At 47.7% G+C, this 15613-nt stretch overlaps 1 protein-coding gene across 3 annotated transcripts in view; it reads left to right on the top strand.

Moving 5' to 3' along the window:
• Igsf3 (immunoglobulin superfamily member 3) overlaps window positions 1–6896 on the top strand; it is an 87244-nt gene extending 80348 nt beyond the window's left edge. For all 3 annotated transcript variants that reach the window (XM_013118127.3, XM_005076519.4, XM_040752145.1), the window contains 2 exons: window positions 1932–2408; window positions 3970–6896. In XM_013118127.3, coding sequence (XP_012973581.1) covers window positions 1932–2408; window positions 3970–4220 — 728 coding nt within the window. In that variant the 3' untranslated portion in view covers window positions 4221–6896. The remainder of the gene's footprint in view (window positions 1–1931; window positions 2409–3969) is intronic.
• Window positions 6897–15613: the final 8717 nt, after the last annotated feature.

The raw sequence follows: 15613 nt of genomic DNA, 5'->3' as shown, positions 1-15613 counted from the left end.
TGGCTCTGCGGTTAACAGCACGGGTTGCTCTTCCAGAGGAACCAGATTCAGTTCCCAGCACCCACGTGGCAGCTCACAGCTGTCTGTAACTCCAGATCCAGGAGGAGCCAACACCCTCACACAAACAATGCACATAAAATGAAAATAAATAAATCCTTTTACTGAAAAGGAGGAAATTACTTGCAGTGAAGTATATAAACATTTATATTGTATATTTGTATTCTAAATTCTCTCTACTTGTTTTTCCTATGAATGGGAAATTACACATCAGCCTTTCTCCTCAGGTGATTGGATTTCTTAATTAGAACAAAAGCCAGCAGTTAATTATTCTAGGTCATAAGAATATTTTCCTGTTAAAACATCCATTCAGATCGGAGCAGGCGGTTAATATGACAGAAACCTTGAAACAGCAGCCGTGTGTGCAGAAGTTATGCTGGGGTTTTCAGTGGAAAAGAATAGATTCTTCAAGCAGAGAGCAGCAAGTACCGCCAGCCTCCACTCTCACTTCCAGTCATTTTATTGGCACCAATGACTTTTCCATGTGGCCTTTTGTTCCTCTTGTCTCTATTGCCATTTCTAAAGTGTGTAAACACATATAATTACTGGGTGTAATTATTGCTACATTTAACACATAATTAAGGCTAAGATGTGCAGAGTCCCCATGCCTCCTGCAGCATTATAGCACCACTGAACCTTATCAGAGCAAAGAGTCAACTGTCCCTTAAGGACATGGCGCGGAATTGAACTTGCAACATGTCAGTGCGACCGCCTAGCCTTGTATCTCCAGGGCATCTTGATGTTCACTCTCATGATTCTTGTACCACTGCAAGTTCTTCTCCTCTTGTCACATCTGATTTGAGCTGATGCTGGAGAGTCACAGCTGTGTTGTCTCAGGAGAGGAGCATTGGCTGACCTCACCTGCGTTTGTCCATGCTGGAGGAGAAATCCTCTCTGAGCTTCCTTTTTCTATGTACATAGTTTTGCTGCTGCCGCCGCCTGGAGGCTTGTGCTTATCCTTCTCTGGAGAGAATGGCAACTGAGACACTTCCCCCAACTCCCACCCATTTGGCAGATCACTGGGGAGGCCCCCTGTGGAGTGGTAGGAGACAGACATTTATTGAGAACCAGCTAGGTCCTGCCTGCTAGATTGATGTTTAGTCTTTGTGAAACCCCCAGTGGTAGATTTCTCTAACAAGGGCAAGGGAGCCCTAGGGAAATTTCAGCACAGCTGATGAGAGAAGATGGCATGGACACAAGTTTCCGTCCTGCCACATGTGTGGTCCCTAATGTACACTTCTAGATCCTCCTCCATCTTCCCCCCTTCCCACCCTTTCTCTCCCTTGTTTGTTCATGCATTTATTTAATTAATTTCCTTATGGGGGTGGTGAGACAAGGTCTCACTCTGTAGCCCTGGTTGTCCTGGAATTCTTAGACCAGGCTGACCTTGAACTTACAGAGATCTACCTGCCTTTGCCTCCCAAGTGCAGGGATTAAAGATATGTGCACCATGCCCTACAAGAAAAATTTGTAGATTTTATTTTCTGTGTATGAGTAGTGTGTGTGTGTGTGTGTGTGTGTGTGTGTGTGTACTACATGTATGCCTGGTACCTGCAGAGGTCAGCAGAAGGTATTAGATTCCTGGAACTGTAGTTAAGGATGGTTGTAGGCCACCATGTATCTACTGGAAATTGGGTCCCAGTCCTCTGCAAGAGTATCAAGTGTTCTTAACTACGGAGCCATCTCTCCAGCACCCCCTTGGCTTCTCCTGCAAACCCATGGCGTCTGACTTATTGATAAGAGTTCTGGGCAGCTTGAACTCAGGTCTGTGTGACAAGCCCTTTCACCCTCTGAGCCACCTTCCTGGCCTGTTTCGCTTGTTTTGGGATGTGAATCAGCCTTTTCTCCCCTCTCTGTTCCTTGTCCCTCCCCAGATGCTGCCCTGCAGGTGGACACAGTGGTCCCCAATGCCACAGTGTCTGAAAAGGCAGCCTTTCAACTGGACTGCAGCATTCTGTCTCGGTCAAGCCAGGACTCCCGCTTTGCTGTGGCCTGGTATTCCCTAAGGACTAAAGATGGAGGGAGAAGAGGCAGCCTTGGCATTGAAGAGCAGGTGGAGGAGGAGGTGGTATCGGAAGAGGAGGACAGTGAAGATGAAACAGAGAGGATGGTCCTGCTGAGCGTGGGTCCTGATGCTGTCTTTGGTCCCGAAGGCAGCCCTTGGGAGGGCAGGCTGCGTTTCCAGAGGCTCTCGCCCCTGTTGTACCGGCTCACGGTGCTTGAGGCAAGTCCCCATGACACAGGCAACTACTCCTGCCACGTGGAGGAGTGGCTGCCCAGCCCTCAGAAGGAATGGTACCGGCTCACAGAGGAGGAGTCGGCCCCCATCGGCATCCGGGTTCTGGACACAAGTGAGTTTCTCCAGTTATAGGAGAGGGGTGTCGCTGTTGTCCTTGCAGTGCCTAGGAAGTAAATTCAGAGCCTGATTGTGGCACTTTTCCTAACCGCGGTGGGCATTTACCAGTAGGGTTTGAGATGTGGTAGAATTGGACACACTCAGTTACCCACAGGGAAAAACAAAGGAACAGTCAAAAACAGGGCTAGGAATTAGTGATGAGATACTGTGTGACTTTCATGATCACCTGACCTCTACCTGAGTCTGTTTCAGTAAGATCTCGTTGTGCAAGTGTCTTGCTTGGTGTTTCTTTGTTACACATTAGAATACCAAGTCCTTTTGCAGTGGCTTAGCAAATGATTCACAGGCAGGTGCAAAGAAATAAAGCCTGCCAATCATGCCTTCTCTCATGTTTCTGGGCCACTTTTATTTTGGAGGCTGACTTAGGGGTGGTGTGGTAGGTTTTGCCTGGTCACTGGGACCAGCCTTGAAGGACAGAGCTGAGGACATTTGGAGGCATGTAATAGCAGCCTGTCACCTCAGGATGGCCCCGAACACAGTTTCCTTCCTGTGAGGGCCTTTCGCTCTGAGCAGAGGCTGGAGGAAACACTCTTTTGATTGCCCATCTGTCAAAAATGCAGAGTAGATGGGGCTGAACATTGTGTTTGCTCCAGTAGAATCAGCTTAAAATCCAGAAACCAAAGAAATCTCAAGTTTTCAACCCTAATGTTCTACCTGTCCTCTTAATTTGGGGGTCCAGCTGCGCAGAAATCTCTTTGCTGCTTCACCTCCTGTCAGCACATTGTTAAGTGAAACTGAAATTTTTACGGGTTGGAAGTCAGTAATTTGATAGAGATTTGCAAACCGTAAGTATAAGTGGGTGCTGACTTTCCGTAATAATTCTCATGGTGTGCAAGCGCACGATGGAAGAGGCCTGAAGAGTGTGGACCCACCCTTGACCTGCCTCTGTAGACACCCTAATAAGCTCCATGAGCATAGGGATCGCTGAGAGGCTGGGTCCTGCCACGGGCTAATAATTACTGAGCAGCCCTGACCTGGCGTCAGGGCTCCCGGCTTCATTCTCTTTCAGATCCGTCTGTAAATCCACCCTGTGCAGCCAGACGCTGGCACTGGCGATGGCCCACAGTGGGATGTGAGTTGATAGTGTTAAGTGTCTTTTCTAGAACAACTGCTCCCTGAAGCAAGCAGGAAGGGAATTGCTAGATTCCTGAGATAGAAGGCACAGAAGACATGTTAGATACTCTCTTACCACGAAGGAGGCTAAGAATGAGTGGGAGTCAGCTTCGCAACCACCCTAGACACCGTCAAGTTCACAGTCAACAAGGTCAACTTCAGTGCTTGGCTTTCCCAGCACACGTAAGGGATCTCAGTGGAAATGGAGGCACTGTATCATTTGAACATAAGAGGCACGAATGCTTGGGGTATTGGTGAGAAAAATGACAGGGAAAAGTCTCCCAGTTTGGTGGCGGGGAGGGCTAGGAATTCCTGTGGGGTCATGGGGCAGGCCCCGCCCCGGAGTTGAGGCTCCACCCTCACGGTTGCTGGTTGCCTTTCAGGTTCCACCCTGCAGTCGCTCATCTGCTCCAACGATGCACTCTTCTACTTTGTCTTCTTCTACCCTTTCCCCATCTTTGGCATCCTCATCATCACCATTCTGCTGGTGCGTTTCAAAAGCCGGAACTCCAGCAAGAACTCAGAGGGGAAGAATGGGGTGCCCCTGTTGTGGATCAAGGAGCCGCATCTCAACTACTCTCCGACTTGCCTGGAGCCCCCTGTGCTCAGCATCCATCCTGGAGCCATAGACTAAGGAGGGTGGCCCCCAGCAGACGGTGCCCATGGCAGGGCCGGGTCCGAGGAGCACCCGAACTCTGCAGTTTCTCTGCAGGAACCAGTCAGACCTGGAATGTATTGGAAGATCCAGTCATAGAGATGACTGCCTCCAGGCAGCAGTCCTGGTTAGCTGTTCGCACCCAGGTGTTGCGATCCCAACATCCTAGGTTTCTAGTTTTTGGTTTTGGTAATGTAGTGCGTAGCTCCAGGTGCCGCATCTACTCGCCAGTCTGTGTAGTGTTTTCAGATCGGTGCTACGGGGTTTCCTGTTCTGTGTAATGTACTCTTTAAAGCCCCTTTGGTCCTCTCCGTGTGGATCTCATAATGTTGTGGAAGGGTTTCTCTCACAACTGAAAAGCAAGAGGAAGACGGCTTTATAGTAACAAGAAATCTCTTCCAAGACATTTTTGTTTTTGCACATTTGAAAATGCCACCCGTGGATCAAAATACACCCAAACATTTTTTTTTTACTTTCTTAGCAAGACTTGAAAAAATATGTGTAGCGTGGGCCCAATTTGTATCTTATCTTTTCCCTCAGCTGGAGTTGTTGGAGCCACTTTCTAGTCAAGATGAAAGCATTGAATTTTGCTTCAAAGAACTGCACATGCGCAGAAGAAACCCTGCGGAATCCGGTTAGGATTAGATGATGTCCAGTCAGCCAATCTGCCAGGGAGGTGAAAGGGGATCCTGTCCTTGCCCAAAGGAAAAAAAAGTAAAGAAAAAAGCAAGGCAACCTGGAGCATGGGTGGAGGGCTCCAGAAGGCGCCCAGTGTCTGAGGTTTACGATTGTGATTGTTGTGGCCAAAGCCAGTGATTGGGGGTGGGGGGAAGAAGCTGCCTGTTGGCTTGACTGACACCCTGAGCAGGTAGCTTCCTCTGCAGGTGCTTTGCCAAATCTTAAAGGGGACGTGTCCAGTGAGCCTGGAAGGGGCTTCCCTGAGTGGAAGAACGCCCACTGTGCATGGCCCGTGGAGGGTGCTGAGCTATCATACTGAATGTGGCCAGGGGGAGGGGATGTCTCTAGAGCCTGATGTTGGAGTGGCTGGAGGAATTCTTATCTCTCTGTCTTCCTTCCAGGAGGCGATGAAGTCTTCCTTGTCAATCACTGTTCTCTCCCCAAATATCACTGCTATGGAGCACAGGTGTTGAGTCAGGGGTTGTCCCTTTCCTTTGTTAGAGAGAGAGAGAGAGAGAGACAGACAGACAGACAGACAGACAGAGACAGAGACAGACAGTTAGGTTGTGTGGGTGGCTTTTAATTTTCAGCCCACAATTCCAAAATCCACTGCTTCCGCTCGGTCATACGCTTAGCCGCCCTAGAGCCTCGTCAATTGCAAATCCTCCCTTTGCCTTTTGCTCACTCTGAAGATCTTGTGAAGCCTGCCCCCTGTCCCCCATCCTCAGAGGCCATACCTTCCCCTGGGAATTTGCAACCTGAATTCCAAGATAGAACCCCTTGGGAAAAGGCACCCAAGATTGTGGAAGTAAACTTAACAAGAACAGACAGACAACACTGGAACTTCAGGACGCTGGGCCATGTGGTTACAGGTCCTTTTCAGGGGGTCTGCTGGGTGTAGGCCGAGTTCGGGGAGGGGGAAGACAAACTTTCCTCTCCCCTTCTGGTCCTCTCGGAGAAGTTTCTAGGCACCACCACCTTAATCCCTTGGTTGCCTACCCTGCTATTCTCATTTATGCTGCACCAACACATCAGAGGGACCAGATTGCTCAGTCACCAAGAAAGAATGTCTTTTGTTCTGTCCCTTCCTTTCATGGGTGTGGGCTCTTGGTGGGACTCTTGGTGGGTAATTGCTGACTCCTGGTTTTTAGGCTGAGTCAACAAGGGAGGATTGACTCTGAATGGAAAGACGTCAGATCAGTTCTGCTGCAGCAGGACATTTGCAAGGACTAAAGAAACCCAAGTCAGTATTTTAACAACTGCTTTTTGCCTGTATGTTCTGCAGGGCTGGGGAAAGCAATTAAAGGTTGAACTCTGGGCCTTCTGTGGAAAAAAAAAAAAAAAAAAAAACACAACCAACCCGGGGGCCTCTGTGGCCGGTTCTGTGGACAGGTGTTGTCAGATGAATGGTGATGGTGCCCTCCAGTGGCTTGAAGACCTCACTGCACATTGTCTGCCGGGGCTCTGGTCTTCTGAGTTCAGAGAGAAAAGGACTCAACAGAGACTCCTGACACCTGTCCGCTCCACTGTGCTAGGCATGTCCCAGGACACTATACGACCACACCCTCTCTCACCGGGGTGTTTCTGTAGCAAGTTTTCATATTCGTTTTAAACAATGGTTTCTCTGCATTCATTGTTGGAGAGAGAGACTGTCCGTGCATGAAGTAGAGAGCTGTTGGGTTTTTTTGTTTTCTTTTTTAAGGAGAAACTATTTGTAAGCCGCTGCACTAAGACATTTTATATACACTGCAGAGACTGTAGTAAACTATGTTGACAGTACGCTGTTTACATTTCCTGGAGTCTGACACCCTCTCGCCCCTCACCTCCAGCCCTGGGACTGCACAGTGGGTGGCCTGGAGCTCTGCCCTTGGCACTGATGTCCCAGACTCAAGTTTTACAGCTGTACCTTTTCTATGCATGCCCTCGCCCAGTCTAAATTATGTTTTTGTACAAATGATAAAAAAAACTTTCTCAAGACACTTTGGCCACATGCTGGAATGTGTTACAACTCTATACCTACTCCACTCACGCTGCCCCAGGAGCTGTGACACGGAGCAGCCTGGGGCCCTGGCAGGCAGACCGAGAAGCTAACATTGTTACGGGTCATGTGACTGGTTTTTCTTTGGTGGGAAACTTATGGTCAAAAGACACTGATGAAAAGAGCCTGCCGGCTCACTGGGGCCTCTGCAGCCGACCCCACTGTCCCTTCTCAAGCCCCATTAGTGTCCGTGAATGGAAGTGGTCAGCAGGCATTTCCCCGGGGAGACACAAGGCTGGGAGCTGGACAGTCCCAGGCAGCGGGACTGAACACCAGTCCTGCTGCGAGTGGCCAACAGAGATGCCAGCGAGAAACACTGGGATAATGTAGGCTCCGGCAGTGATCACAGTTTGTTGGGTCTTTACAGTCCATAGGAGATGCAGCAGAAGAGGGCACAGGAGGCTGAAAGCAGCCCCTCCCCCCTCCCCGCCATCGCCCATTCTCAGTCGCCTTCCCAAGGCTCAGCCATGTGCTTTCCTCTGCTCCTAGACCCGTTTGCTGTGTTCTTATCGCCTTTGCGCAGCTGCTAGCTTGGCTGCAGTTAAAACTGCGACTGCTTATCCCTTAGGTGCCCACAATGGTCCCATGCTGAGTCTTCCATACTATTTTTGCTTATGAGGTGAAAATGTGACTTTATTTCTTAGGTAGCCACAAATGGTTTTTGCATGATTTTCCCCCCCAAATGCCCTCTTTCTACCAGGAACTAAATTTTAAAAAGGGGAGTATCATGGAGTAAGATTACCCCTATTTAAGCCCTGGGGTTGAATGAACATGTGTGCCACCCCCTGAGGCAAATGATAAAAATGACCACCTGTGTGTTTGGGCTTAGGGGCTGTGTCTTGTCACTATGTCCCAGTTTCCTACACTGTAATTCCAAGTGTTTGGCATGAAGCCCAGAGCAACAGAGAGTGGCATGCCCCAAAGCGTGGTCCAAGCCTCTTGGGCCATTTTTCTTACCTTCTCATCCACAGTTTCCCACTGTGACAAGAAGGAAAACTGGACCACATAACGCCAGTCACAGGATGAACACACATCAAGCAATTCCTTTAGAAAGAGAAATAGGGACATTTTTCAGCGTGTGAAGGGAGCTTGTTGGCTCTGCCGAATGCATTATGGGCATGCTAAGCCACGTGTGATTCCTGAAGTCGGCTAGGCAGGCCTGTCGGCACATTTAGAAATTCTTGATGGAAACAGCCTTTCTATCAATGAAAGGGCTGGCACTGGCCACTGGTCAGAGTGAAATCAAGGAAGGTCTAGCAAGTCCACCCTCACCCAGTAAGTGGAGACCATGACCCAAGGCACTTCCCCAGCCCCAGGTGATGGGGCTGTCTTTTCTGAAGCTTGCCTCTGCCTATACTGACAGCCATTGAAACTCAGTCCCAAAGCCCCATTCATTTCAGACCATTCATGTGTGGGCAGGGCAAAGGGGAGGCTTTGGACTAGGCCCCTCACTGTGTCTTAGGCAAGCCATTTATCTTTTCCAAGCCAGTTTTCTTGAAGTAAAGATAGGACAGCAATCCTGTGAATACCAGCCAGGAGATATGCTTACGCGCGCGCGTGCACACACACACACACACACACACACACACACTCGTTCCTCCCCAGCTCCAAGACAGAGTTCCAACAGCCGCCTGGTACATGAAGTCTAACCTCTCCTGCCTTCCCAGGTGGGACATTCTGACTGTCAAGGGTCGGGGAGAGAATTTATTTCCTCACTTTCTGGGCCACACCTTGCACCTGCCTGGTTCCCAGGATCTACAGGTGATACATAGTAGGTTTCCTGGGGCGGGGCTTTAGTCCCAGAAGTTCACTGACAGAAAGACCTTTAAGATTTTAGGGCTAGTTTCAGACATGGTTCCCTGAATCCATGTGTGTCTGGGCCCCCACCCGAGGGTAAAAGAGATGATAGCAAGAAGCACGTGTCATGTTCACAATTGGCGACAGGCTTTGGTGTCTATTTGGACAGCAGAGAGTCCTACTTACAGGACAAGTGTTCCTTCACTCCTTCAGCTACACAGGATCAAACTTGCTGCTTCTCTTTGCAAGAACAGGACAGCCAGGAAGGAGGATCTGAAGCCAGGTCTGAGAATAGTAATTTGGCCTGGGATCTGGTGGGTTGGAAGAGTTCGAGCCTGTGAAAGGTAAATTAACAGACTGTCTCGGGCTGGGGTGCACGGGTGTTAGGGAGCCGTTCCCAAGGGAGAGAATGGATGTGACAGCCCGAGCACAGTTGAACATAGAGGAGCTTGAGATACAGCTCTGTCGACAATGTGTTTCTACCCTGGGTTCCATTGTAACCCCAGCACTTGGGAGATGGAGACAGGAGGATCAGGAATTCAAGGATACCCTTCATGGCATGTCAAGTTCTAGGCTAGTGTGGGCTACAAAGGACCTGGTCTGTAAAGAACAAGGGGCTACAGAGATAGTTCTGAGGTTAAGAGTGCTTGCTGTTCTTACAGAGGACCAAGTTCAGTTCCTTACACCTACAGGGTGGCTCACAAGGACTTATGATTCCAGTCCAGGGGATCTGGCACTCTGTTCTGGCCTCCTAGAGCTACTGCATGCACACAGTGCTCATGAACTCAGCAACACCCCCCCCCACACACACACACAGATGTGGAAATAAATAGAAAAATCTGCACCCAACAACAAGGCAATGGAAGAGAAAAGCCAAGACTCCTGGTGGTCCTTGGGAGATTAAGGAAAAGAAGTGCCTGTGAGAGGCACCCTAAGGACCTCCCCACACACACACACATTATAGCAGTTGTCTCAAAGGGCCCCATCTGTCTAGTATTTGAGGAAAAAGTAGGCGAGAGATTGTCTTGCAGGCTGAGTAATGCACCTCTTTTGGCTTGTGTCACTTCAAGGGCACAGCTTTCTGGGAGTGACAGCCCCAACCTGACCTCCACCTCTAGTTGCCCTCATCAGGTCTGTGTGATGTAGGAGGCCTCACAGAACAGTAGAAGTGATGGGCTGTGCACACACACTTTGCCTACTGTTTAAAACTTAAACTCACATCAGGACCTCCAGAGATGGACTTGGGAGTCACTGGACCCTTGCATCTGTTCCTCTTCCCAACACAACCACATTGAGTCAGTCTCCCTTTGCTTTTCATCAAACATCCTTCCTTCCTTCCCTTCTTTCCTTTCCTTCCCTCCCTTCCTCCGCTTTCCCTCCCTCCCTCTCCTCCTTCTTCATTGGCATATTGGGATGAGTTTCTGAACTCCTGTTTTTTGAAATATCTAGAACCCAGGCTTGTACCCTAAAAGCTCCTGAAATTGTGTCTCCTTGAATTCATGAATCCATCCAGAGGTCAAGTTCAGTCAGCAAACCTGTGTATAGGATCTGTTCTGCATAGCTGTAAATGAAGAGTGTTTGCAGCTGAGTGTTGTGGCCCCATTAGAAGCAAGCCCTCTGGAAGCCTAACTTGCATCCCTAGAACCCTGAAAAACATAGTAGTGAACAGTCCTAACTGTAGTTAGACCCAGTTGTGGATCTTGGCTCCTCTACACCTCAGTCATGAATTTGAATAAGATACCTAACTTCTGTAACTTCTGTGTCCTTCAGTATCTTCACCTTTGAAGAACATAATACTTACATGAAAGGGGGTGGAATAGTAATACTTCACAAACATGAATGGCAATCATATAATGTAGTAATTGTCCTCAGTGTTTAAGCTTCTCAACTCAGATGAACTTGGAGTCACCCGGGGGACACACCTATGGGTGAGTCTATCAGTGCATTTCCTGAGAGATTTAACAGGGAAGATCCATCTTGAGTCCTATGGGTTGTGTGGTCTCAGACTGAATAAAGAAGAAAAAAGGAAGCCAGCTGAGTACACATATGTATTTCCCTCCCTCCTCATTGTGGACTCAAGGGCACCAACATGTGCCTGCAGCCACAGCTACAGCATGTCTTACTGGGCACTGGACTGTATCTCACAAGGATCTACTCATTGGCCCTCAAGTCCCATGCCTGGCTTTTTTTCACATGTGTTTTGGGAACTCTTAAAGATGGACAGTCCGGCCACGCAGTGGTGGCACACACCTTTAATCCCAGCACTCGGGAGGCAGAGGCAGGCAGATCTTTGTGAGTTTGAGACCAGCCTGGTCTAGAGAGTGAATTCCAGGACAGGCTCCAAAGCTAGAGAGAGACCCTGTCTGGGAAAGAAAAAAAAAAAGATGGACAGTGTGTGAAATGGAAAGTTCTGGATGGTTTTGAATGGAGTGAATTTATAGTATGGAAAACAGCCTTTGATAACTGCTTTCAGCTTTGAACAAGCGAGCCTATTAAGTACTTAGAAGCAAATGTATGACATGATCATAAGTAGCAGCAGAAACAGTGGAAAGGTAGCAAGACATCACCAAAACCATTCACAACACTAGCATAGCCTGACGCAACATCATCAGTCAGGGCTTACCGACATCCAGCAGAAATCCACTGGGGAAGCTGAGGTAGTCATTTGGAGATACTGGTGTAGATTTCTTTCCTTGGATGGACTTGCAGCTTCCTGTTCCCACAGCAGGCATTTTTATATCATAGAATAAAGCAATAGTAACCTCTGTTGGTAAAGGGTTCCTTTGTAGCTGTTCTCAAGGACACAATGTTTTTAATACCCTTAGCTGCTTGCTGCTTTTCCCTCTCCCATTAGGCAGCCAGGGGCTAGCCTGACCTGGGTGGGGCTGTGGTGGTTTTTATGTTTGGAAGAGACAAAGGATCCCCCTCCTGCCCTAACCCCCCAGGGTCTTTTTATCAACAGGCTTAAGGAGCACATGTTGATTTATCAGTGTAATATGTAAGATGAAGTGTGTGTGTTTTAATAATTCTGTCACCAAGTGGAGAATGTCTGTAGAGAGGAGCAGGGGCTCCAGAAAGCACACAGGGACAAAATGAGTGGAAGCTTGAACAGGCAGTGGAGGACACGAGAAATGTCTGGCTTTCTTAGGAAGGCAGAGCTGGCACGGGTTGGCATTGGCTGACTTCAGTGGTACCTGAACAGGGACCAGGCAAGAGCTTAAAAGCTGGGGGCTTTGCTTCGTGAGTAACTCTCACCCCTCATCTAAGAAGCTTTTCTTTGCAACAAACAGACACCATCACAGGAAACTACAACTAGTCAAAATACAGAGAACAACTAATCATGGGGTGACCAGCCCCAACTGAAACGTACAACACAACTCCTGCACCCAAGGCTCAGGGAAAAGGGGTGGCAAGATTGGAAGGTCGGGAGGAGTAGGAAGTCTGCCTTGCAATTGTGTCTCCTGGCAATGACTGTCGAGTCTGCTGCGCGGCCTGTGTCCGAGAACGTGTGGAGGGTGTCGGGGATTGACAACACAGAGACTTGTTCAACGATGTAAAGAAAACTTTAAGCAGGCCCCAAAAAGGTTCAAGAAAACTTCCTAAGAAAGGCTCCCACCAGAGAAGCTTCTGCTCTCTCCTCTCCCCTGGCTGGTTCTGCCCTGACCCCAGAAACTGATCTAGGCGTGGCAGAAGAGGTGGTTAGTCTTTGGACAAGGTTGAGGTCAGGGTGGTTTCTGTGGGCAGGCCTTTTCCAGGAACTTAATGCCCCCAGGCATTGTATTGTTTTTAGTAAACATGTTTTTAGTAAACATTGTCTTACAGCTGCCTACTCCCAGGCAGAAGGGGAAGTGGGTCTCTGCTCAAGGTCTGGTGTTCCCACAATTCACCCCTTTTTATTTTTAAATGAGGCACTCCTGGCTTAGGTCAAGTAGGGTCACCCTCCCTTTCCCGTCCTTGGGGGACCTTGAACCCCTGTCTTAGGCGGGAGGGGTCTTCCCCACAGGTTGCCCGTTATCAGAGCACCCCAACTTTAAATCATCTGTAACCAACCTTCATGGCTATCGGGATTGCCATGGGCTAGGCTAAGCAATACTTGGTTACGGATCTCTTGCCTCTGGAACAAGGCACGTTTGAGCTCGGCATAAAGCCAGAATGCCTACTGCCACTGCCACCATTTCCAGGACCCCCATTGACATAGCGCCTCTCCATCACCGTACCCATCACCAGATCTGGGCCATAACATTCTACCAGCCTTCATGTGTTACAAGGGTAACATGCACGTGATTTACATTCTGTTACAAGGGTAACCCACATGTGATTTACATTTACAATTTGATAAAGTTTACAATTGTTCCAAGATCTGCTCAGGAAAGCATTTAGAAAGTGCACTTGCACAGATACATTAGGTACAATCATTGATGTTACACATGTAGCATTATGAAAACTATGAACAATAGGCTTGTTGCACTATCCACAGAGCACCAATTTGTTCCTGTGGTGATGCAGTTTGTTGATTTAACGTCAGCTGATTATGCAACTTGAGTCAAAGTCTCCTTTTTGTCGCATTAGGACAAGTTGCATCTCTCTAGAAAAATACACTGGCCTAGTCCTGATTCCAGAAACAGGAACCATCAAGTCTGATATTTCAAGTGACCATGTCCTGTTCAATTACTGAAAAGAGGCTTTTGCCCCTCATCACAGTCCATACCAATGTCCAAAAGTTTTAAATGGGTCCTTTTTTCTCTGTTGGCTTTACGATGAAAACTCATGGGTCCGGAAGGTTGATGCAGCAGGTCTGTTGAGAAACTGGAAATCTCGAACCGACTGTTTTCTTTCTTTCTTGGGCTCTAGATTCGATGACAGCAAGGGTCAGGAACACTGATTTAGGAGATCTCACTCAAACTGGCTTAGGTAGGCTCCCATGGTCTCAGGTCCAGTTTTTCTCTGCTCCATGCCGAAGCTTTTATTCTTTTCCTACAAGAAAACACAAACATGCCCTCGACCCCAAATTAGGGTCTTCTCCACTGTTTAGTGCATGGATGTCTCCATTTGACCTGAGCAATGGTTGCTCAAGTTCCATCATGCCAGAATCTGTCTGAAGCTCACTGGCATTCGCATTATAAAAATTTTAAATGAGGAGTGTATTATTTGATGAGTCATGTGGGGACTGGGGGCATTATTCCCCCTTTTTTATTTTCTAAAAAAATTTTTTTTTGAACTGTTGAAGTTGGACCATAATAGTAGAAGGATTTGTCTACCCTCCTTGGTTGACTATCTAGGTAAATTGGGATTACTACTTAGATTATTTGTAGATGCCCATTAAAAAGGACATATCCATTAAATATTTCCCAAAAACTTCTGAAAATCACTCAAAGATTGTAAACTATACTGTGTCCAAATAACTTGTGAAAATTATTTGAAGTCTGTGAGCAGTCTTTCCCAATCTAACCTGTAGAGCTCTCACTAGCTGACAAGGCCTCGTTTGCATCTTAAATCTTTCTGTTAAAACATTAACAGACTGGCTGGATGTTCCTTTTGTCTATATTTAAAGCAATCTAGGTAGCTTCTTAACTATTTTTGAAGGGATTTAAGTATCCTTTTAATCATATAAGCAGTTCACACTCACACATTCACAATCACATTTCATACATACCGGTGTGGCCACACCATACATTCAGAACATTTCAGTCATCCTTTTTCCCTAGGTCATGATTAGTCTGTTGCAATGAAGCTTCCTTAATTGAAATCTATATAAAAGAACAACTCCAGCCAATCCTTGAACTAAAAGGGTTAAAAAGTCTTGTATGTTCTTTATCATTCCTCCATTTGAGCTACAGTCATGGGGTACAGCCGTACCTACTCCTTGTAACTCTGTAGATGCAAGGTGGAGAGGCCAGGCTTTTGGCCAAAGTTTTTAGAGATGACTCACAAAATAGAACTTAAATGTAAACAAAAATTTCCATTCTATATACCTTTGTCTTTTTCTTTTTCTTTACTTAATACCAGTACCTTTTTACTGTTACAAATTTTTTGTTTCACCCACTTTTTTTTAAATCAGGGTTTCTCTGTATTGTTTGAGGCTGTCAGTCCAGCCTGGCCTCGAACTCACAGAGATACGCCTGCCTCTGCCTCCCAAGTGCTGGGATTAAAGGCGTGTGCCACCACCGCCCAGCTTGTTACCAATTTTTTTTTCTCTGTATTATTTGGAGGCTGTCTTGGAACTTGCTCTGTAAATCAGGCTGGCCTTGAACTCAAGAGATCTGCCTGCCTGTGTCTCCCGCGTACTGGGATTAAAGGCGTGTGCCGCCAACGCCCGGCTATTCACCCATTTTCAATCCAACTTTTAACCCAGGATATTCCCTCATAAAGGCGTGTTGGGATTAAAGGCGTATGCCGCTGGGATTAAAGGGGTATGCCGCTGGCAATCTCTTGGATTCCCCTACTTCCTGACCCTGGTATCAGGCTTAGGAGGGGGAAACTCAGAATGTCTAGTTTCTGACTTTTTAATCTCATTGGCGGCAGCCGCTCCCAATGTATTATTGGTGTTATAAAATTTGATGAACAGGGAGCTGGAATGACTAACTGGCATCAACATGGGGGGGAATCCTCACCAACGCCCATATTTCCCTTACCTGAGTGTTCAACAATGGTTGGATCATCTTTATCATGGTGAGCATTCCTAGTATCCGGAGTAGTATTGGGGTCGACATGCCTGATGCACCGTTCGGGGATCCAAATAGGCTTCTCACTTCCTGGAGGGAAAACACAAACAGCCCCTCGGACCCTAGCTAATAGGGGGGTGGGTGGCTGCCATTTTCCTGTAATTAAGTCCTTCCATCTGACCCATCCCAAGGACTGG

This window comes from Mesocricetus auratus, unplaced genomic scaffold (assembly GCF_017639785.1).
Source record: "Mesocricetus auratus isolate SY011 unplaced genomic scaffold, BCM_Maur_2.0 Super-Scaffold_100009, whole genome shotgun sequence".
In the NCBI taxonomy this organism is placed as follows: domain Eukaryota; kingdom Metazoa; phylum Chordata; class Mammalia; order Rodentia; family Cricetidae; genus Mesocricetus; species Mesocricetus auratus.
The sequence above is the reverse complement of the archived record's forward strand: the minus strand, read 5'-3'. Positions and strand labels throughout refer to the sequence as shown.